The sequence below is a fragment of the Strigops habroptila genome, chromosome 8 (assembly GCF_004027225.2).
Source record: "Strigops habroptila isolate Jane chromosome 8, bStrHab1.2.pri, whole genome shotgun sequence".
Lineage (NCBI taxonomy): Eukaryota > Metazoa > Chordata > Aves > Psittaciformes > Psittacidae > Strigops > Strigops habroptila.
In genome coordinates this window covers 1,467,902-1,490,177 of record NC_044284.2, presented here as the reverse complement: position 1 = coordinate 1,490,177, position 22,276 = coordinate 1,467,902, and the positions used below count along the sequence as shown (strand labels likewise).

At 43.7% G+C, this 22,276-nt stretch overlaps 1 protein-coding gene across 9 annotated transcripts in view; it reads right to left on the bottom strand.

The window, feature by feature from the left end:
• The window catches only part of PLPPR5 (phospholipid phosphatase related 5), a 139,924-nt gene that overhangs the window by 39,362 nt on the left and 78,286 nt on the right, over positions 1-22,276 (bottom strand). For 8 of the 9 annotated variants that reach the window (XM_030493799.1, XM_030493800.1, XM_030493802.1 and 5 more), the window contains one exon: positions 7,627-7,815. In XM_030493799.1, the coding sequence (XP_030349659.1) occupies positions 7,627-7,815 (189 nt within the window). Of the gene's footprint in view, positions 1-7,626; positions 8,033-22,276 lie in introns of those variants that run through there. The other variant, XM_030493808.1, reaches the window with a different exon arrangement.

Here is a 22,276-nt window from a genome sequence, read left to right as displayed (position 1 = left end):
CTTCAAGAACACCAGGATCACAGAGCAAAGTACTCTGGCAATTCCTTCTTCAGGTAGTCTTCAGAGCTGTAAATGTGCCAACAAGAAAAGGACACAGAAGGACACTTTAGCTAATCAAAGATATTCCCGGATTATTGAAATAGGTCATATATCAAGAAGGTGAAGTGTCTGGATGTACAATTCTAATCTTCTGTTGCATTGCCGTTGTCATTTCAAAAAGAGCATTGAGAGATAGTCAAATCTTGAAGCCACCTACCTAGCCAAAAAAGCTTATTGGTCCAAAACAGAGCAACAGCATAGCTTGAACACTTTGCTGGATGATTCCTTTAACTTGCTCTAGAAGATGTACATAAAAAAGCAAACATGAATACCACACTACATACACTTGGAATTGTTTTGCCCTTGCTTTTTTTCTGGCAAAAGTGACAAAACAGCTTAGACTCCTTCAGGATGCACTGAGGCCATTTCTATTTCAAGTAGCAGAGCAGGAGAAAAGTCTGTTTGATTTTGCCCCTGTGCTTTAGTTTTTTCCAATAGTATAGAATCCCAGACTGGTTTGGGGTGGAAAGGACCTTAAGATCATCCAGTTCCAACCCCCTGCCATGGGCAGGGACACCTCACACTAGACCATGCTGCTCAAGGCTGTATGCAACCTGGCCTTGAAGTATCAAACTGTCTACAGAAGCTAAAGCGACTTGGTACCAGCCATGTCATGGCTTGTATGACAAGGGGACATTCTTTAATGACTACAGCCTGTTAGGGAAGGATGGGATCCAGCTGTATAGAAGAAGCAAGGGAATCTTTGGTAGCAGGCTGGCCAACTTGGTGAGGTGGGCTTTAAAATGAAGGGCTTGGGGAGTGGGGTCCAAAGTGGCAGTGCTCACGCCATCACATCCAACTGGGGAATAAGCCAACACACGCAACACGGGGACTAAACAGAAAGAATTAGAGATGTGAGCACAGTCACAGGGCCGTGACCTCATTGCAATTACAGACATGGTGGGATAGCTCATGACTGGAATGCTGCCATAGACAGCTACCTACATGTCAGGAGACATGGGCCAGGAAGGTGAGGTGGTGGAGTTGTTTTTTACATGAGAGAGCATCTGGAATACACCAAGCTCTGCCTAGGAGTGGAGGAAGAGCAAACCAAGGGCTCCTGGGTAAGAATTAAGGGGCAGGCTAAACATGGGTGACACTGTTGTGGGTGTTTACTACAGGCCACTTGGCCAAGAGGTCAATGAGACCTTCTGCAGACAGCTGGAAGTAGCCTCACAATCACAGGCCCTGGTTCTCATGGGGAATGGGCACAAGCTGAAACACAGGAAGTTCCATTTGAGTATCAATCACAGAATCATGGAACCAGCGGGGTTGGAAAAGACCTTCGAGACCATCCAGTCCAACCGTTCCCAGCACTGCCAAGGCCACCACTAACCCATGGCACTGAGGCCTCGGCTACACGGTGTGTGAACACTTGCAGGGACGGTGACTCCAGCACTGCCCTGGGCAGCCTGTTCCAGTGCCTGAGCACCCTCTGGGGAAGGAATTGTTCCTCGTCTCCATCTAAACCTCCCCTGGTGCAGCTTGAGGCCGTTTCCTCTTGTCCTGTCCCTTGTTCCTTGGGAGCAGAGACCAACCCCACCTCACTATAACCTCCTGTTGGGTAGAACATAATCAGCCTTTAATAGGTGGAAGAAACATTCATGAAGGTAGTGCTTTATTCTGACTAAGGTCAGGAATTAAAAGCATCTCGAGTCCTCAGGTATGAGGTAAATTGACAGATTCCTGGCACAGCAAATTCAGAGAGGCCATTTCCAGAGATACTTATTTTTCAGAACTTAAATTCTAGATTGTGTTTCTCCTGAAGTTATGACAAACAGATAACAGAATATTTTGATGTCCCAGAAACAGATCACAATTCAGCACCTTTTTTAATGTACAGCACTAAGTTATACCAGAGTAGAATAGTTTCAGTGAACTACAGGTTAACTAAAAGCTGTGCTGACAAAGCATTTTGAAAACTCAACCTGATAAAATCCAGTCAGTCCCTGATGCCACAGCACATGGAATCATAGGTGCCAGAAGGAAAACAAGATAGGAGCATGCCCAATCACATCAGCTGGATCTATGCTGGAAACCGGCAGTGCACCTCCTTCAGGTCTCTGCATATCCTTCGACAACTCGTGAGCTGCTCAGACCTGGAACTATCAAGAGACCAGCACTGAACAAGAAAGAGACTTATGAAACCTGTGCTGATCCTTCAAAAAGTGGATTCTCTTTCTCACTATTCACAGAATGAACCTGGTTTTCCTTAAAGCATGAGGGTAGAGCAAATTCCATACCCAAACAATGATGCTGCATCTCTCACTTTACAGTATTTTTTACCAGGTTTCAAAATTCCTTCCTCAAATGTTGGTGGAGTCACCATCCCTGGAAGTGTTCACACACCGTGCAGACGAGGCCCTCAGTGCCATGGGTTAGTGGTGGCCTTGGCAGTGCTGGGGAATGCTTGGAATTGGGGAGCTTAAAAGGTCTTTTCCAACTTAGTTGATTCTATAATTCCATCAGAAAGGAGAAAGTTACTGACTAAGCTAAGCTGAAGGCAGAATGCCTGATTTCAGACATCCGCTCTTTGGTTGGATGTGCCCATTTAAAGATTCATCCAGTCTACTAAGAACAATAGACTACGATACTTTATGTCTGAATGGCAGCTCTTTTTTCTATGATGATATTAAGAGGATTATCCTCAAACAAATTAGCCTTTAATTGGTTTACAGAGAAAATAGGAATATGTTAAGAATTCACTTAGGCAAACAGTGTCTATTTTATGCATAAATACTGTAATCATCAACTTGTTACTTGAAAATAAGAACAAACAACATGTGCATAATAAAACTGTTTGCACATCTTAATGAACGTGTGTCATTAACCCCTCCTGGCTTTCCTACCACAGTCAGCGCATATCTTAGGTCTGATACATTGAGCTTTACAGCAGTCATTGCTTAAACAGTTTTGACATTTTAAGTAATCCATATTAGCACTGGACTCATTAAAAGAATCCTTAAACACAGTTACTAGTATTTTAGAGCTATCAATCTTACGAGGATCTACCAGAAAGAAATAACACAGAACTGATCACTCTGTAGATTCTGAGAACACAAGAAACTGGCCTCGCAGTTCTACCAATCACTTCTACTGGAAGTTAAAGGATTTGACTGACGTATATTTCCCAAGCTACATCTGTCATAACGAGTCTAAAAAAGCAACCAGCCCACTGAGCAAGAACTGGCACTTTGGGAAATGGCTTAAATAGCACTGAGCTCTCAACTAGCACTTTTATGCTTCTTACATATTTGAATAGACTCAAATCGAGTGTGTTTCTTCTCACCTTCACATTTGGCTTAAAGAATAAAATAGAAAAAGGAAGGAAAAAAAAAAGAAAAGGAGAAAAAGTGAATTGAGAATTCCTCAGTACACCAGGGATTTCTGGACGTTAGTGCTATGGAGAGTAAAAAGATGGGAGTGCAGAGCCAGCAGTCCGCTTTGAATCCTGAGTCACAAAGACAAATGCAAGGAAGAGAGCCCACAGGGTACTGCCTCTGCAGGAGCCTCATTCTTCCATCACAGCATCTCCTATTTAGGACTTTTACATTCTTCCAATGGCAATTTCAACCTCACCTACGTTTTATTCTTAGTCTGCCTAATGTTCCTAAGGAAATACATCCACTCACTCAAGGCATTACTTTACCTATGCCTAAAGGTCTGATTTAGGAGACCTTCCACAAACAATAGTCTAACATTGGAATGAACCACATATTTTGTTATATGTTAATCTGCAGTTAGTTTCAGCCTTTATTTAATAAAAAAAACCCCAACCAAACAACAAAAACCACCACCAAAACCCCACAAACCAAGCCAAACATTCAGGCCCTCAAAATTCTCCAGTGGAAGAACACAGAAGCTACAGATTTAGCAGATAAGAAACAGTGCATACATCCTTTAGACATATCCACATGACACAGAAAACCAATGTTTTAATGTATCTTGGAATTTGCATTAAAAAGCTGGGAAACCAAGCGGAAAAAGGGAAAAGATGAAGCTCTTCTCATCCTACAGAATGGCTGCCTTTATAGGTTTCCTACAAATGCTGTTATACTTGCAAATCATAGAATGGTTTGGGTTAAAGGGACCTTAAAGCTCTTCCAGTTCCAACCCCCTGCCATGTGCAGGGACACCTTCCACTAGAGCAGGTTGCTCCAAGCCCCTGTGTCCAACCTGGCCTTGAGCACTGCCAGGGACGGGGCAGCCACAGCTTCTTGGGGCAACTCAAGCTGCAGGGACTTCAAGCAAAAATGTCTCTTAGTGGACAATAAATTCATTACTGTTGAAGTGAATAACACAACAATTTCACTTCTTACTAGCTTCTACATGACCTAGGAGATACTGTAGAATAAAGTAGTTCAGTCGGAAGATCATCTAGTCCAAGTGCCTGACTGCTTCAGGGCTGGCCAAATACTTGTCTAATACTTTGTTAATACTCAACCAAAGACGATATGTATATAAACTCAGTAAGTTCCAAGTGCAGAGTACAAACCCACTTTCCTTCAGTCCCAGTTTTCCTTTCCCCTAGCAGAGCACCTGCAAGTCAAGCATTATAGTAGAGTAAGCAGCCTCTGCTTCTGCCCCGGGACTCCACTTCCCAGTTCAGACTCCTGAGGAGCTATGACCTGACAGCCAACTGCATCTGTCCTTGGATGGCATGGGGAAAGCAAACAGACTCAGGAATGGAAGCATGGCAGCAATGCTGCACTAGGGATGAAGGAATAGATTAGGAAATAGTATTTTAAAGACTACCAGGAAAGTTTCCAGGATTAACACACTGCTCACAGATACATCCCTGTCAAGTGACCCAGCTCATTATTTATGCCTCAGCACATGTATGTTATAGAATCACAGAATGGTTTGGGTTGGAAAGGACCTTAAGATTATTCAGTTCCAACCCCCTGCCATGGGCAGGGACACCTCACACTAGAGCAGGTTGCTTCAAGCCCCATCCAACCTGGCCTGGTTGCTGCCCGGTGATCAGACACACTCAGCTCTACATCATGGCTTGACACTCGGGTCTGCCACTGTGGGTCTGGTGTGGCACAAGACCTTTGGACAACCAGCTCTGTGACAGCCTCCCAGCAGCAAGAGACCCATTGCTGATGAGATGATCATCAAGACAGATCCAGCTACTGGTACGTTAGTTGCGGAAAGAGGAAAGTCACTGGAAAAAAACTAATTTATTCTCTGATTTTACAGCAACTTCGTTAAAACTCAATGCAATGGAGACATCAGTTAAGTCGCATCAAAAGAACCTGCATGACCTTGAAGCACTTGGCTCCAAATCAGCATCCTTTAAAAAACCAAACCAAACCCTAGCTACCCTGAAGCCCACGGTAAAACCTCTTTGCTGCTCTATCTCAAAACTCCAGGAACAACATTAACCCCACGCACCAGACTAACAGAAAGAAAGAAAAAAGAGAAGGGAGGTGGTAAAAACCCCTCTCACAATCATAGTGCTTAATAAACTATATTCCATGACAATTCACTCCAATTCCATCCAACTTCATTCACAGAAATCCATTTCCTCCACTGGTCTATGATTGTATCTTTACAGGCAGAAATCTGGCTTTGTTACATGGCTCATTTGTATATGTTAGTTACAGGAAAAGAACTGAGGTTACACAGAACAGCTACGTTCAAGCCATCACAGACCAGAAAAATGAAATCAAGAGAACCTAATTAATCCCTGTATTCTTGGGAAGGATGTTGAACTACTGCTAAAAGCAGACGAGTTGCTCTGGTGAAGAAATGTTACCTTCAGCATTTCTTTCAATGAAAAGAACAAGCAAAGGCAACGTCTGTATCCAGCACAACCAAGCACAAGCTGCCCCATGTAAGACCAGGAGCATTGCCCAAGGAGAATCAGAACAGAATCCTACCTGAAATCTGAAATAGGTTGCCTTTATTAAGTAACATGAATGATTGGGCTTAATGCTGTTGAAATCATGAGAGTCCATGGGGCTGAATTCTCCATTTCATAGAATTACAACTAAAAGAAGAAAGTGCAACACAGGCGCCTGCACTGTGGTCTTCCATGCCCTGACCTCCCCGTGCATGCCATCTCTCTGACTGGGGGAGGAAGCTTAGTTCAACAGCATTACATTCTATTCCTCTCTTTTTAGCAAGGCTAATTACAAGACAGTCAACCCAAAATGTCATGGTGATTTCTCTGATGTAATCATCAGGCACCTAGGAAATGAATGGAAACTCCCAATCCATTCTGGTGACACAGATTAGGAAAAGGAGATGCTCACCATGAATAGCTGACATAATCTTTATGACTTCCTGAGCCAAACAAAAGAAATAGAATTAAAAGCAAAACAAACATCACACGCAAACAACAGGGAAAACATCACCAACCAAAGCAAACCTTTAACATCTCAGTGGTATTTGGGGGTTCCAAAGAACAAAGAGGTCAATCAAATGGTCAACTAACTGATGTTAAAATAAAAAGAAAAAGGAAACCAAAAGGCTACAGAACATGTTTTGCCAAATGATGCAGTTCAAGCCTTAGGAAAAAAGAACCAAGTCTGAAATGCGAAGGCTGAGCCTGACCATGAGGTTTTATGTTGGATACCGTCTGAGACCTCACGGTGCTACAGTGCAGAAGGGAATTGGGTCTGGGACTACCACAGCATCACCTTGAAGCTTTTTCTTCCCATATTTGTTATATTTTCCTGAAAAGGAATTAATCTGTGAAATTAATCATCACTCTCTTAAAAGGCCTTATCTTATTGGGGTTTTTTAATCATTCTAAAGCTTACAGCTGATTAAAATAAACTCTTTACAAAGAGTTTCTCTACATGTAACTGTGCATGCACCTGGGCAGTCTATATATAATCCATCTGTGATGGTTAAACACTCCTATCTCATTCCCTCTCTTAGCCTTTGCTCCACAGTATGGTCAGGGCTTATTAAATAGCACTCATGTCCTTGTTATCTGACAACGCAACCAGTACATACAACAACTCGAAGGGAACACACCTCACTGCTTTTTCCTCTTAGCTGTTTTCCCCAAACCCCAAAGAAAATCAATGAAACAAATCTCCTTTTAGCTACACCTGGTTAAACCTGACTGACAGACAGACGATCATATTCCATTAGAGACACACAGGTTTAGTTCGCACACACATCTGTAACCGTGACACATGGAGACAACTCAATCCAGCAGAACTGCTCCCTGCGCCTCGCACGTACCAGTTTACCTTCAAAAACCCAGACCGACAAGGGGTTTTCTGGTCAGTACTGGGTGAAATATCAGCCAAGTGGTTGCTCACAACCGCGTTCCCCTCGAGCCCACCCACCGACAACCGACACACGCTTTGAAAACGGTTATTTTTACCAAAAAGCCCCGAACGGGGCTGGAAATACCGGCACCGGCAGTTACATAAACCGCGCTAAAAATAACCTCCGGAGGCGCGGGGTGGGCAGCGGGGCCGGGGTCGGGTCCCCACCGGCCGGAGCCGCTCCCCAGCCCAACAAGTCGCCCGAGTGGGGTCGCGGTCGTCCCCTTCTTACCACCAGCACGGGTACGCCTGCGGTGAGCGAGTAGAGCAGCACCGGGGGCACGGCGCTGCGGTCCTCCGGGCCCGGGTAGGGCTTTCGGTACGCGCCGTCGTAGCAGAAGAAGCCTTGCACGTTGACGGCGAAGGTGTCCGTGTACTCGAAGTAGTAAGCCAGCATCACGGTCCCTGCCATGATCACCATCTGGAAGTAAAGCATGCTGGTGAGCGGAGAGGGCACTCGCATGTACGTGGGCTCCGGCGGCCGCCGCGCTCCGCCCGCTCCCCGGCGGCATCCACGGCGGCGGCGGCGGCGGCGGCCGGCAGCGTTGGGCACAGGGCAGGCGGGGGCCCGGCCCGCCGCTCCGCCACCGGCTCCGGCTCCTGCAGCGGGCGGAGCGCGGCGCCGGGAGGAGGCGGCTTCGCCCCGCCCCGGAGCAGCCGCCGCGCCGGACCCCGGCCCGGGCGGCAGGAGGAGGAGGAGGGAAGGGGCGGCCGGGGCCAGCTTCGGAGCTGCCCCTCCCCGCGGACGTGGTTAGGGACCCCCCCCGCCTCCTGCGGGTCCCTCGCTGGACACCGACGTGCACGAACCCGTGCGAGGGGCAAAGGATGCTCCAGGAGCACTGGGATGTACCCGGATCGCGGCTGTGTGTAAATGGCTCCAACTGGAAATACAGACTCTGAAGTACATGGGTAGCTATGAAAGGAAGTGATATTTGAAGCTTTCGTTTAACAGCTATAAAGAAAATGGGTAGCTGGACATGAAGCTATCCTCAGCCAAGTAATGTCCCAGAGTAAGAAGAGGGTCTGCTCCAGAGCTGGGAGAAATCACGCATAGAATCCCAGAATCCCAGACTGGTTTGGGTTGGAAAGGACCTTAAGGCTCATCCATTTCCAACCCCTGCCACGGGCAGGGACACCTTCCACTAGAGCAGGTTGCTCCAAGCCCCTGTGTCCAACCTGGCCTTGAACACTGCCAGGGATGGGGCAGCCACAGCTTCTCTGGGCACCCTGTGCCAGCGCCTCAGCACCCTCACAGGGAAGAACTTCTGCCTTAGATCTAACCTGAACTTCCCCTGGTTCAGTTTGAACCCATCACCCCTTGTCCTGTCACTCCAGTCCCTGATGCAGAGTCCCTCTCCAGCATCCTTGTAGCCCCCTTCAGACACTGGAAGCTGCTCTGAGGTCTCCACGCAGCTTCTCTTCTCCAGGCTGAACAGCCCCAATGTTCTCAGCCTGTCTCCATACGGGAGGTGCTGCAGCCCCTGATCATCCTCGTGGCCTCCTCTGGATTTGCTCCAACAGCTCCATGTCCTTCTTATGTTGAAGACACCAGAACTGCACCCAGTGCTCCAAGCAGGAGTATATACAAACACAAGAGAGTTACATTTAAAAATGCATCTATAGCACATACACATACACTTAAGGATAGTTGTCTGTGCCCAATGCTTGTACAGCTTCACTGTGTGCAGGCTCTGGTCTGGATTCCGAAAGCTAAGAGATAAAAAGTCACTTAAAGGTCCTCCCGCCTGCCCCAAAACGTTGTAAGGCCAGGAAACAGTCTTAAAAGGGACACCTTCACTTTAAAGATTCCATTTGGCTACTTAGAAAAGGCTGTTAGAAATAACAAATGAGATTTGATTCATAATCAAATGCTTTATAATGTGTAATCATTCTTCCAGTGCTGTACTTAGCCTTTAACTGCTCGTTTCCCTCCCCTTTCCGAAGGATTCTGTTCCTATTCAGTGATGTTAGTCTCTATGCATTTATTTTTAACCAGCCCTTGAAGAACACACTCTTCATGCCTGGATTCCACGTCCAGGCTATTTTTATGTGTTCTTAACATACTCCCGAGAAGAAGCCAAATTGTTCCCTTCCCATGGCACACTCCAGACTTCTCTAGGTAGCTCCCTTCCTCTGTGAACAGTATGTAGTGAGACATGAGACATCTGGTGGTCAATTCTGCCTAGCACAGAGCTTATCTTTCTCATTTCTTTAGCACAGCCCAGTAGCCATTACCACACACATAAAAATCTAATTTCATCCCGGAGATTGCACACAAACCCCCCCATTGTCAGGATATAAGGCCTGATCCAAAGCCTGAAGTCAACAGCAGGACTGCAGTGAGTACCAGGCTCAGCTCTTCTGTTCTGCTTGAGTGGATGGACCAGAGAAACTGACATTTCTGTCAAAAACAGGCACTGGAGGAAATGATCTTTTTCCAGTAACCATCTAATAAAGTACTCCTGCATTTTGCTATTACAAGCCAACTGTTATTTACAACTATACCAATGGAGATATTACATGTAGGAATTAGAGGACACAAGAAGTCCTGGTTTTACAAAACCTTTTTGAAGCTGCTGTCAAAATCTCTGACGGATTTCAGATGATAGATTTTGGAAGGAATCTCTGCAGGTCACATAGTCCAACCACCCGCTCAACACAGGTCCCGTTAGATCAGGGTGCTCAGTCCAGTCAACTGCCAAGTATCTCAAAGGCTGGAGATTCCAAAACCACTCTGAATGTCCAACCACTGACATGGAAAGCAGTTTTGCTTTGTACTCTACCTGAGACACAAATGTTAGCACATGTATGTTAGCTACCACTAACTGAAGCACAAGACTATTAAAGGAATTATTAAGGGGCATGACAATGAAGAGAGTTTGTATTTATGCTTTTCTGTTACTCTACAACACTGGCACTATTTAGCCTCTAAAATTTAACTTGAAATAATTTAAAAACATGGTGTGCAACTAACAATCTATTAGATACAAGATTCACTTGTACTATTTGGCTCAATCTGGTGCCCATGCTTCAAGTACTACAGGACTGGCCATTTAATAGAGTTACAAACCAGAGAATACAGGATTTAAGTCCAAGAGGAGGTTTAAAGTCAGCTTCATTGGTAGTCAGCTCAGAGACAGCTCAGAGTTACCTGAGTCAACACAGGTCACTGAGGAAAAAAAACTACGGCATCAAAATGTCAGGCTCTGGTTTTCATCCCAAAAAAGTGGTGCTACATGGACGAAGGATTGATTATCAACTTGGTGTTTCACTGAGGAATTAAGGCAATTAATTATTCCCCTTCTCCAACCTCCAGTTTTTAGAGTAAAGATCATTAGGTGAGAAAAACAATAAAGTCACCTTATTGAATGGCGAGGGGCTCGACTAGAGAGTAAATGACCAGATGCCAAAAAGCTTTACAGCAGAAGAGATGTAAAAAATTCTTTATTTTTTTTCTCTGAAAGCTCTGTAAACTTATGAGTGTTTCTGAAAATACTGATGAACTGTGTATTTCTTTTTATAGAGGCAGGGCACTGTCATCCTTTATAGAATCACAGCATCCCAGACTGGTTTGGGTTGAAGGGACCTTAAAGCTCATCCAGTTCCAACCCCCTGCCACGGGCAGGGACACCTTCCACTAGAGCAGGTTGCTCCAAGCCCCTGTGTCCAACCTGGCCTTGAACACTGCCAGGGATGGGGCAGCCACAGCTTCTCTGGGCACCCTGTGCCAGCGCCTCAGCACCCTCAGAGGGTGCCTGATATCCAGCCTGACCTTTCCCTGTTTCAGTTTGAACCCACCACCCCTTGTCCTATCCTTTCTCAGCCTTTTCTTCCTCCATTCCCATTTTAAAGTACTTTTTTGCCTTAGGACAAGTCTGCAAGGCTTGGCTTCTTGCAGGTGATTAAGTTCAAACCTGGTTTCTTTCTATCTGACTTGCCTCAGTTGAAAAACATACATGCACTTGATCCATGCTGCTGTTCTGCTCATAGAAGTTGACTGTTGCACAATGCAGACTGCTATTTGGTGTAACAATGAAGGGTAGAAATGCTTGGCAATGTGTAGGTGGGGCAGGTCAAAGCTCCACAAGCTGCTTAGACCAAAGCAAAAAGACAATCATCCTGCTTTCTTCTAATACTTGTACACAAGGCCTGCACTTGCCTTCCTGGACATGCAGGTGCCTGATCAAGTAAAACCAGAGCTCTACTTTTTATTATAATGAACATGATGTTTATTTGCTGCATAGCTCAGTACACAAACACGTATTAAATCAAACAAATAGAAGCACAGGAACACAGTCCCCAGTGACTAATGCAGCCAGCTAAATATATTCTGCTAAATAATATCACAGTATTTCCTGCTGCTTTATGTCAGTTATATGCAATGACAGCAGAATGGCAGAGAAAAGCCCAGAACCCACAAGTTTTGTTTCAGAAGGCTGTTCGTAGAATTGTCAGTTGAAACTCAAGTGACAGACAGGGTTTGGAAACTATCTTTCTTGGGAATAGCACCACTGATCTCAGAGCAGGAGTCCCCCTCACATTCCTCATGGATTTATCTTGTTCTTTTCATCTACTACCTAATTTTAAGTGAAATATCAGCTCAAGAGACACAAGTATAGAGCAGGGCAGACAAAGGAAAACCTCAGCTGCACTGTTTTGCAATACTCTAAAATCATGACCTTCATTACAGGGGGATCTTTTCAATTCCAAATCAAATTCACTACCCTTTCATGTGCTTACATCAGCACTTTTCACAGTATTTTCTAGTTATACATTGCTACGGCAAAAGGGAATAAAGAAAAAAAGACAACCCAACAAAACCTCCTCAATGGGAAGAAAACTAAGAACTGATATCAAATCATCCACTGGTTTTCCCTTTCTGTGTACCTCTTCCATGCTTTCCCAGAGTGCCAGCAGCTGTCATGGGAACACCATGGCTGCTTCCCTGTTACATCTCCACACTACTACAATAAACCAACCATTTCTGAAGGGAATGGTGCATCGGTGTTGATGGCACAGCAGCAGGGAAGAGACAGAATGAACCAAAATCTTCAGATACTTCCTGTCGTTATCCAGGGAGGAAATGAGGAAAAGCCCCCTAATTTGGCAAACAGCAGGCGAGGGATTTACTTGCATGCAAACTTTAGAAGAACATTGTATAGTACTTTGTTATTTGATGCAATTTGGCTTTACTCTGCCAATACACAATGGTCTCTTCCTCTGTATTTAATAACAGATACTGTTAAGAGATGACTAAAAGGACATTTTGTTTAATTAAATTGTTTAATGATATGCAGTGATTTAAGTCAAAAGGCCAGGGCATTTACTGCTAAAATCTATGCTTGTAGGACCATCATAATGCAAGAGAAAAATCACTTTCTAGCAGTTGGAGCAGAAGCAGGATAGAGTCAGAAATGGGGGCTGTGCCCAGAACACATGCAGTATGATTCAAACAAGTTAGGCACCAAATTGAAGATTTTCGTATGGTCTTAATACCTAGTTGACGGAGAGAGACAACTCTAGTAGGTGACTAAGCTCCACTACATTGGGGCAGGATGAATCATGCTCTGAAAATGTCATTCATTCCATCCTAAGAAATACCAGTTTCTGGAGATAGCACTTGTAACAACAACGAATCAAGTTCTGAAGACTGGCTTAGACTAGCACTCTTCTTTTAAAGGGCTCTAGTGAGATGTGATCAATTTTACTCTTAACATTCACTGGCACATAGCTAAACTAGCTCCATAATCGGAATTGTACTTTTCAAGAGTTACACAGAGAGAAGAAAAACTCCAATTAGCAGCAGCACAAGCATTAATATTGCATTTGTATTACAGTATTATGTGGACCTAAACCCTATTTCCATAGAAGATAACATTTTGCCCTAGGAAGCTTGGGCACTTCACACAACACAGTGCAAGAACAGGAGAGAGTGAGCAGATGGAGATGAAACAAAGGAGGAGGAGGAGGACAAAGCAACAATGAAATGACTGAGTTTGATATCATGAATAGCAGTCATAGCACATTAGTTGCCTAGTCAGTGTTTACATCAATAAGAGAATTAATCTTCTTCAATCTGCTTGCTATCTTCAGATTAAGTATTCTTGCATGACAGTTCTCCAAAGTTAGAATTGAAATTTGCTATGCCAGATGCCATGTACCTCTGGGCTGTACATCCTGAGAACTAAAACCTGTATGAGCACATCTACCACGACAGTGTCAAAATAAAATAGTACAGAACACAGTTTGTCAATGGGAAATGAAACATTCACATTTGAAAGATCAAATAATGGTGATTTAATCTTACTTAAGATAAACTTAGGAAAACAGCCTACTTGGAAAATGGTCACTGCAGCTCTGAAGTTATCTTCATTGGTAGACACATCTTCAGTAACTGCAGCGTTGTACAAACTGATGGAAAACTTGGAATCTTTGGCATAATCAGTTCAATAAAAATCACAGACCCACAGGAGTGTTGGAAGGGCCCTCTGGAGATCACCCGGTCCAACCCCTGCCAAGGCAGGGCCATCCAGAGCAGGGCACACGGGAACGTGTCCAGATGGGTTTGGGATGTCTCCAGAGAGGGAGACTCCACAACCCCCCTGGGCAGCCTGTGCCAGGGCTCTGACACCCTCACGTAAAGAAGTTCTTCCTCATGTTGAGGTGAAACTTGTTGTGTGTTAGTTTATGGCCGTTGCTCCTTGTCCTGTCACTGGGCACCACCAAGAGAGTCTTGATTAACCCCAGGATTTTGGAATAAACTTCCTCATCTCATTCACCCAGAATACCAGCATTGTTATAATTTTTTTTGATGAAAGAAAACTCCTTTACAAGCTAATCAGCGATTCCTTGGAAGACTGATGCAACAGATTACTGAATAGCAGCTGACATAAGCAGAGCACTGCTGCCTTTCCTATGTGCAGTAGACAAGCAGAATCGCACAGACCTGCCCTGTTCAGTGCACTATATGTATCTGTACAGCCCATTTTGTACATAATCCAACATTAGCTTAGACATTTGTACAATGCCTGAAGGTTTTACAGCCCAATCCCGAAACTTTACTGAATTAATTTCAGTCATTTGAATATGGTGGTTTGCTGTGTTGTCGTTTGCCTTCTTTTCTGTACCTTTTCATTACAAAGAGTGAGGCTAATAATACAATTTATCAGCTAATTATTCTGCATTTAGCCATTAAGGGCACGCGCTTAAAGTAAATGTTTGCCCACTCCTCAAGATTCTATGTTTTACCGGTGGGTAAACTATCCTGTGATACTGAGGAGGGGAAAGGTAAAGCCATCCACAAGTGCGTAGAAGAAATCAGACTGTCACTTTGACATGGCACTCTGCATGGAACCCTGAGGTCTTCCTTCAGAGGCTGAGGATTCCTTAATTTAGGGGCAGCTGCATAATAAAACCTGCAGTTATCTCTTTCCATAACCAAGCTTGGCCCTTAGCAATTGTATCATGAACAGGTAAGGTATACAAGACCCCAAAGATACTTTCAAGCACGTCTCTACATAAGATCAAATTAAGCCACTTACTAACCTTTTTTCTCAAAAGGAAAAGACAAATAGGCTAATATCATAAATTATGCACCATAATCACTGCATATTCCAGCTCTGGTTATCACTTAACGTATGCAGCTCATCCTGGCAGGAGTCCAGTACATTCTCTGTAACTCCATATTTTCTGCTGGATAAGCTCACACACAGTGGTGCAGTAGAACTACTTATGTTCTTACAAATGATACCAGACATTCCTCATTAGCATTACACCTAAAATCCCATTCCCAAGTTGGATATTATCCATTGCTTCATAAAATTAAGATGAAAAGCGTAGAACGGGCAAGGTCAGGATACCTTTAGTGAGTGGTTCAATGGAGAACAAGTTAAAAATACAACAAGAAAAAGCCCACAGAATTTACTGAGCAGAATGACAGTGGTCATTGCTCCCAGGTAATTCCTCAAGAAAACTAGAAATAGAGACCATTATTTTCTCAGATTACTATGAAGATTTTAAATATTAGAAATATTTAAAGTCCATTTAATAATACTCATGACCCAAAACCCAGCTCTGTACCCTGGTGTAGCCCTCGGCATTCATGACCCACAGAGCTACAAGAAACACGTGTGTTGCATTTCCCTTCAACACCAAGATACTCATTTTGTGTTCATGTTTTTACACGCACCCTTTCTCTGAAAAATGCCCTTTCCTGCATAGTTTGCTCATCAGTGTGGAGCAAAGAAGAAAACACAAGAAACAGGAAAACTTAAAGTCTAGAGGCAAAAAGTGATTTGCTCCAAAGACACAAGGCATTCATAGAGCCCTGTGACAATGCTGTGAGTGAATGACACCAGCACCAGGCCAGTGAGAACAAGGATTATGCACCTTGAGAAGCACCCATCTCCTGCAGAACACCATCTCTATACCTGCAGCCCTTCTGGCTATGAGGTTAACCCAGGGCAGGACTAAAAAGATAACCTTCATTGAAGGCATTAGGCCTGTTCACACTGAAGTTAGTAAAGTGCATTACTACAAATGACAGGATTCCTACAACATAGGTGTTGTGGGAAGTACCCATTTCCATCCATTACTACTCAGATACTTTCCTCCTGTCTCCATCCTTACAGAAATTCAACACTTCACTGGCAAGGCTCTGAGGAACTTCAAAATTGAAGTCTGCCTTGCTCTGAACACAGTGGGAGGTTACAGGGCTGCCAGGAGTCCCCTCAAACCTAATATGTTTTTGTGATTCTGTGAATTACTTCTGATTTACTCCAACCCACAGATTTGCAGTCTTTAGTCCTAATGATTACAGTCCATCCCTGGCAGTGTTCAAGGCCAGGTTGGATGGGCCTTGGGCGACATGGTCTAGTGTGAGGCATCCCTGCCCACGGCAGGGGGTTGGAACTGGATGATCTTAAGGTCCTTTCCAACCCAAACCAGTCTGGGATTCTATGATTCTAATAGCAATTCACTGCAATTAATGTAATTCACTTAATTATTGTAATTCAGATCTAAAAATAAACTCATATTTCTTCTAAATTGGTAAATTGGTACACCATGAGAACAACATGGTACAACTGCCCATCCACTTCCTTACACTGGTAGCAAAAAGGTATTGCTTTATTTGCCCCTTTCCAAAGGGACAGTCATTCACATATGTATGTATATGCTCCAGAAGGTGCTACACAAAACCTGTTACAGGATTGGTCCTTAAAAATATAATCTGATGCAGGGCCTGGAGCACAAGTGTGATGAGGAATGGCTGAGGGACCTGGGGGGGTTTAGTCTGGAGAAGAGAAGGCTCAGGGGGGACCTTCTCGCTCTCTGCAACTGCCTGACAGGAGGATGGAGCCAGGAGGGGGCTGGTCTCTGCTCCCAAGGAACAAGGGATGGGACAAGAGGAAATGGCCTCAAGCTGCACCAGGGGAGGTTTAGATGGAGCTGAGGAACAATTCCTTCCCCAGAGGGTGCTCAGGCATTGGAACAGGCTGCCCAGGGCAGTGCTGGAGTCACCGTCCCTGCAAGCGTTCACACCCCGTGTAGCCGAGGCCCTCAGTGCCATGGGTTAGTGGTGGCCTTGGCAGTGCTGGGAACGGTTGGACTTGATGAGCTTAAAGGTCTTTTCCAACCTGGTTGATTCTATGGTTCTCTTTGACTTGGTCATCATTTCTCATCATAACTACCTTCCAGGCAGAAGTACACTATCAAGCATTAGCAGGAGACTCAGGAAGGCAGCAAGGAAAGAAGTAACTTCAATGGCTAAAAAGTCACTTCCGAGAGACACATCAACAGCTGCTTTGAGAAGTGAATCCTGAACTTTCAGGAGCAGCTGGAAAGGTAAAGAGCCAGAACAGGAATAAAATAATAAATAAAGCAACTTCTGAAGATCCTTTGTGGTAATTTGCTATCACTGGTAGCATAAATTATGAATAACCACAGCTTTCAGGCTCTTTCCTATATTAACTTACTTGAGATTGCTTCTCATTTAAAAATATTCTGTCTTTAACAAATTGTTAGGCTAAAGGGTAAGAAATCTATTAGATTAGAATATGAATATCACTGAAAACATGTAGACTAGGCCCTCAGTGACATGGGTTAGTGGTGGCCTTGGCAGTGCTGGGCATTGGTTGGACTCGATCATCTTAAAGGTCTTTTCCTACCTAGTTGATTCTATGATATAATAGGGGACACCGTCAAGTTATTAGGTATCAAAGTATATACTTGTTTGGTTAACATGTAACTCTATTCTGTGATCACAGCTTTTGAAAACCCTTACTCATTCCACGCCTTACTCATCCAGCTAGCCAGCTTAACTCCAGGCAACCAACTGCACTAGCAAAAACAAGTGGCAAGTGATCATGCAGGAAAAAAACCAAGGAAAGACGGGAAAATGGGGCGAAAGAGATTTGTTCAAGTGTACATTTACAAAGCTGGCAAGAAGATGAGAAGTTGAAATGACGGGAAAATGCGGTAAGTGAGGGATTCTGTAGGCTCCTGCCAGAGCAAAGCAATTAAAAGGTCATGTTGAGGTGTGCCAGCAGGATGAGACGAAGAGAGCTTGACTGTGCATAGGCAGCCTGGCTCTTCGGAGGCCTGGCTGGTGGTAGAGGGGTAAGAACGCTGTAACACTGCGACAGAACCAAGGAATATAAAGTATCTTCAAGATTCATTTGGGGAGAGGATTAATTGATACCTGCCAGAACCAAGATCAATATCTGTTTTCTCTTATGACTGCCTAGTGACTTTGCTCTTACGGCCTTAAAGCATCATGTAGACTTTTTACACTCTTCACATTGCCAGAAGCTATTGTTCTTAGAAGCACATAAGGCTCATTTCCGTTGAACTGGCTGCCGTGTGCTAAAGTTGTAAATATGAAGTACAACTACCTCTGAAATAAGAGAGGCATTGAAACATTTGTAGTGTTTGGTTCCCCCACCACCACCCCTTCCCCAAATGAATTCTGTTGATTTAGAGAGATTAAAATCAGTAGGAGCTCTGAGTACAGAACATAAGGGCTGAAGAAGCAGATTCTCACTAAGCAGCACAAAAACTGACCTTTGGGAAATGGTGTGGGCAGTTGCTAACAGGATACAACCATCTGAGGACACATCATTTTTATGGCATTAACCTTTTCTTCATAAAGCAATGCCAGTATCCAGCATGCTTAATACCGCTTTTACAATAACTAGGCCAGTCTCCAAATTGGATGTAAGCAAATTATTTAGTGTATTATTATGCTCATGTCCAGTGTTTAATTCCATTAGGAACATTTAAAAGGAAAAGAAAAGTAATCTTAAAGAAATGGGAACAATAGCAGCTGACCTTGGCATTAGCAACACAGCCAAAGGTTAGGAAAACCATGAAGCTATGTATGGTGTATTATGTATGAGTCTAAAAAATGCATAGCATCCCTACAGGTTTTCATCATGCGCTCTCCACTGAGTATCCCAACTGCCTTACAATAATGTTGCACCTAGCAACTCCAGAAATGCTTCTGAAATGGGGTTGCAGAGCAGCTTTGGTCATAGAATCTTCCCCAAAGATAGACAAAAAATCTTGGAAGGAGAAATTTTCATTGTAGTTTATACACAGCAATTGAATCCTGCACCAGTAGCTGGATCTTAGTAGTTTTATGTAATGAATAGATACTTCTACATCATCTTTTCATTTCAGTTTTCAAGAAAAATATCACCGGTGTGGATATTTTAAAGAAATACAGAGTACTAAAGCTTAGAAACCAATGGGGATAGTTATGCTATACAAGTTCTTAGAAAAGACTCCCACTGCCTAAAATTACCCTTAAGCATACTAAAAATATCCCAGCAAGAAAGTTCAACTCCTTGTTCATGCCCAACAGGTCCAGAAGTCACGATGCTCTCCCTTCCCCTAGGACAGCCAGCAGTAAAGGTAAACCACAACCTTTTCACTGGATGCCAGGAGGTTTTTTTCTCCCTGAATTTCTCATAGTCAGGGCTGGAAAAGTCATTACAACTGAGAGAAGAACCAAAATTCTGGAAACCTCTTTAGACTTCAAGACAGTGGCAGAAAAAAACATCATTGATGGATGAGTTTCCCTCAGATTATAGCTCCCTTGGCTTCTGCTGGCCCTGGTATCTTCTCTTCCTGCCTTCTTGTGCTTTGATTTATTTCTTCTATGTGAAACAGTCATTATGAAAATGAGGAGAAATGGTACCTGCTTCCTGGTATTGGTTATCACAACCCTGGTCAGTACCAGCAGGTGAAAATGAACCAAGAAAGGCAGATGGCTCATTTCTGCATAGCCTGGAGAGACTGACACAACCCTTACGTTTACTTGCATCTGGTTCTCTGTTATTATCTGCCACACTGAAATTGCTTACTAGGGTGTTCCTGGTTTATGAGAGCTAAGCTCAGAAACTGCTTGGGAAGATTCCATGATAAATAAGGAACATTTATTGAACGACTGTGCTTTATCCTTTTCACAGAGGCAGCAGCTTTCCAATGCTTGCCTTGTCAGTAGAAGACATTAAAAAGTTTCATTAGCACAATTAGTGCTTTTCATCTGTGTTGGTTCTTTCTCTCTCCGCTGCATCGCTCTCAGTGAATGATTAGTGTTGAAATCTTCTCCATGAATGTTTAGCATCCTGTTAGATACAGTTGGAAGTTGAATTTTTCAGGGCATTGTCAAGTAAAATGTGTTCCTGTTCTTGAAAGTAAAATACTACAGAGATAGCCAGAGCCCTCCTGGGGACTGTTTCTAACAGTGGACTATTCCTGTCTAGCAAAGACAGAACAGAGATATATTGTGGCACATACGTTTTTCATTTCAAAGCATTACTAAAATGAATTATAGAAATTAGCAACTGAAAATAACTGTGAAAGAATTGCTTTTCCACAAGCTATTTAAATGTACAGGAAATATAGGTTAATCAGTACATGGCAATAACATTCACAAGGCTCGGATTCTGAGCAGGTAACTTTTTCTTTTCACAAAGGAAGAGAGGAACCTATTGGAACTAGAGACCCACACACAGTCTGTAGAGGTGCATCTCCCTCCATGCTCTTTGTCAAATGATTAATATATCAAATTCAGCAAGATTTTAAAGGGACCAATTTTTTTCTTCCTCTTTTTGGAATGGGGCTAGCGGACAGTCAGTCATGATGATTGCGCTGGAAGATGATCTATCTATAACATTCTGGACAAATTCAATGACAAAGACTGCCTAAGCAATTCGCTTCCTAGTTCAAAGCTCGTGTTATTGCCCTAAAGCAACTTCTTTGTGCCTCCTGTTAGGATTGTATTTGTATCTGAGGTCATAACCCAGGAGTAGTTAATGGGATGCAAGATTAGTAAAAACAATCATCTCCCTCCATTCAGATGCTCCAAGAAATATGCAGGACAGCCAAAAGTCTATTTTCCCTACGTGAAAATGAGTCAAAGGGCTACTTGTAATGGAAGTAACAGCTTTCCACCAAGCAGCAAGCCAAGGACAGCCAAAGTCACTGAACGCTACGGAGCAGGGGTTTCAGCTACGCTTCATTTATTTCTGTATTATTTATGTACAAAGACAGGCTGAGAACATTGGGGCTGTTCAGCCTGGAGAAGAGAAGCTGCGTGGAGACCTCAGAGCAGCTTCCAGTGTCTGAAGGGGGCTACAAGGATGCTGGAGAGGGACTCTTCATCAGGGACTGGAGCGACAGGACAAGGGGTGATGGGTTCAAACTGAAACAGGGGAAGTTCAACAAATATACTTAGTAGAAGCAGAAACCACACTCTATTCATCTAAGAGCAGACTCCAGGATACATATCCAGTGTTTCGTTTCAGTGCAGTATCTTTAAGATTCATTGAAATAATACATTTAAAAGTCTAGATTTAAAGAAAAAAACATGTTTTAAGAGTTATAAATTACATTAAAGATTGTTTGACAAGTTGAGATTTGAAGAATGGCTGTTTTGATGGGAGATGTGAAATACTTTTTACTTCCTTCCTTGCTGGCTTTTCAGTCTCACCACAAATTCAGGCAACTGCAGTTCAGTCATTCACGTGCAACTAGTTTCTGCATCCTACATACTAATACTAAATGCCTTCCTGGCCAGTTTTTAAGACTGTTGACAAGCTACTTAGATACTGGAAACCAAAAAAAATAAAAAGAGAAGAAAATGGTAGGCTGAGAAAATGACACACGAGAGAGATTACAAATAATGTCCTTCTTGGGCAGAAAATAAATCCTTAGTACCCAAAGGGTAAAGGAGAAACTTTTGATTGACCTTCTACTGTTGAATCAGCTGCAAATTGTCTGAGTCATCTTCATTTTCAGCTATGAGAAAGCTCACAATTCAATGGAGAATAAATTGCATAAAGAGCTCTGCAGAGTCAGAACCAAGGCAAAGATAAATGTCAGCCAGGATCTCCTGAGAAGCATGAAAAAAAGCCAGTGCTGTGCTGCTACAAAACATATGCCCAACCAAAACTAAGAAAGGACAAAGCCTGTCGGCACAATTCAGAGCTCTGTGCTAAGAAGTCAGAAGTCTTTGGGGCCTGCAAGGATGCTGGAGAGGGACTCTGCATCAGGGACTGAAGTGATAGGACAAGGGGTGATGGGTTCAAACTGAAAGAGGGGAAGTTCAGGTTAGATCTGAGGCAGAAGCTCTTCCCTGTGAGGGTGCTGAGGCGCTGGCACAGGGTGCCCAGAGAAGCTGTGGCTGCCCCATCCCTGGCAGTGTTCAAGGCCAGGTTGGACACAGGGGCTTGGAGCAACCTGCTCTAGTGGAAGGTGTCCCTGCCCATGGCAGGGGGTTGGAACTGGATGACCTTTAAGGTCCTTTCCAACCCAAACCAGGCTGGGATTCTATAAGTCCCTTGCACATTAAGGTAAATTTTTTACAAAATTTAGAT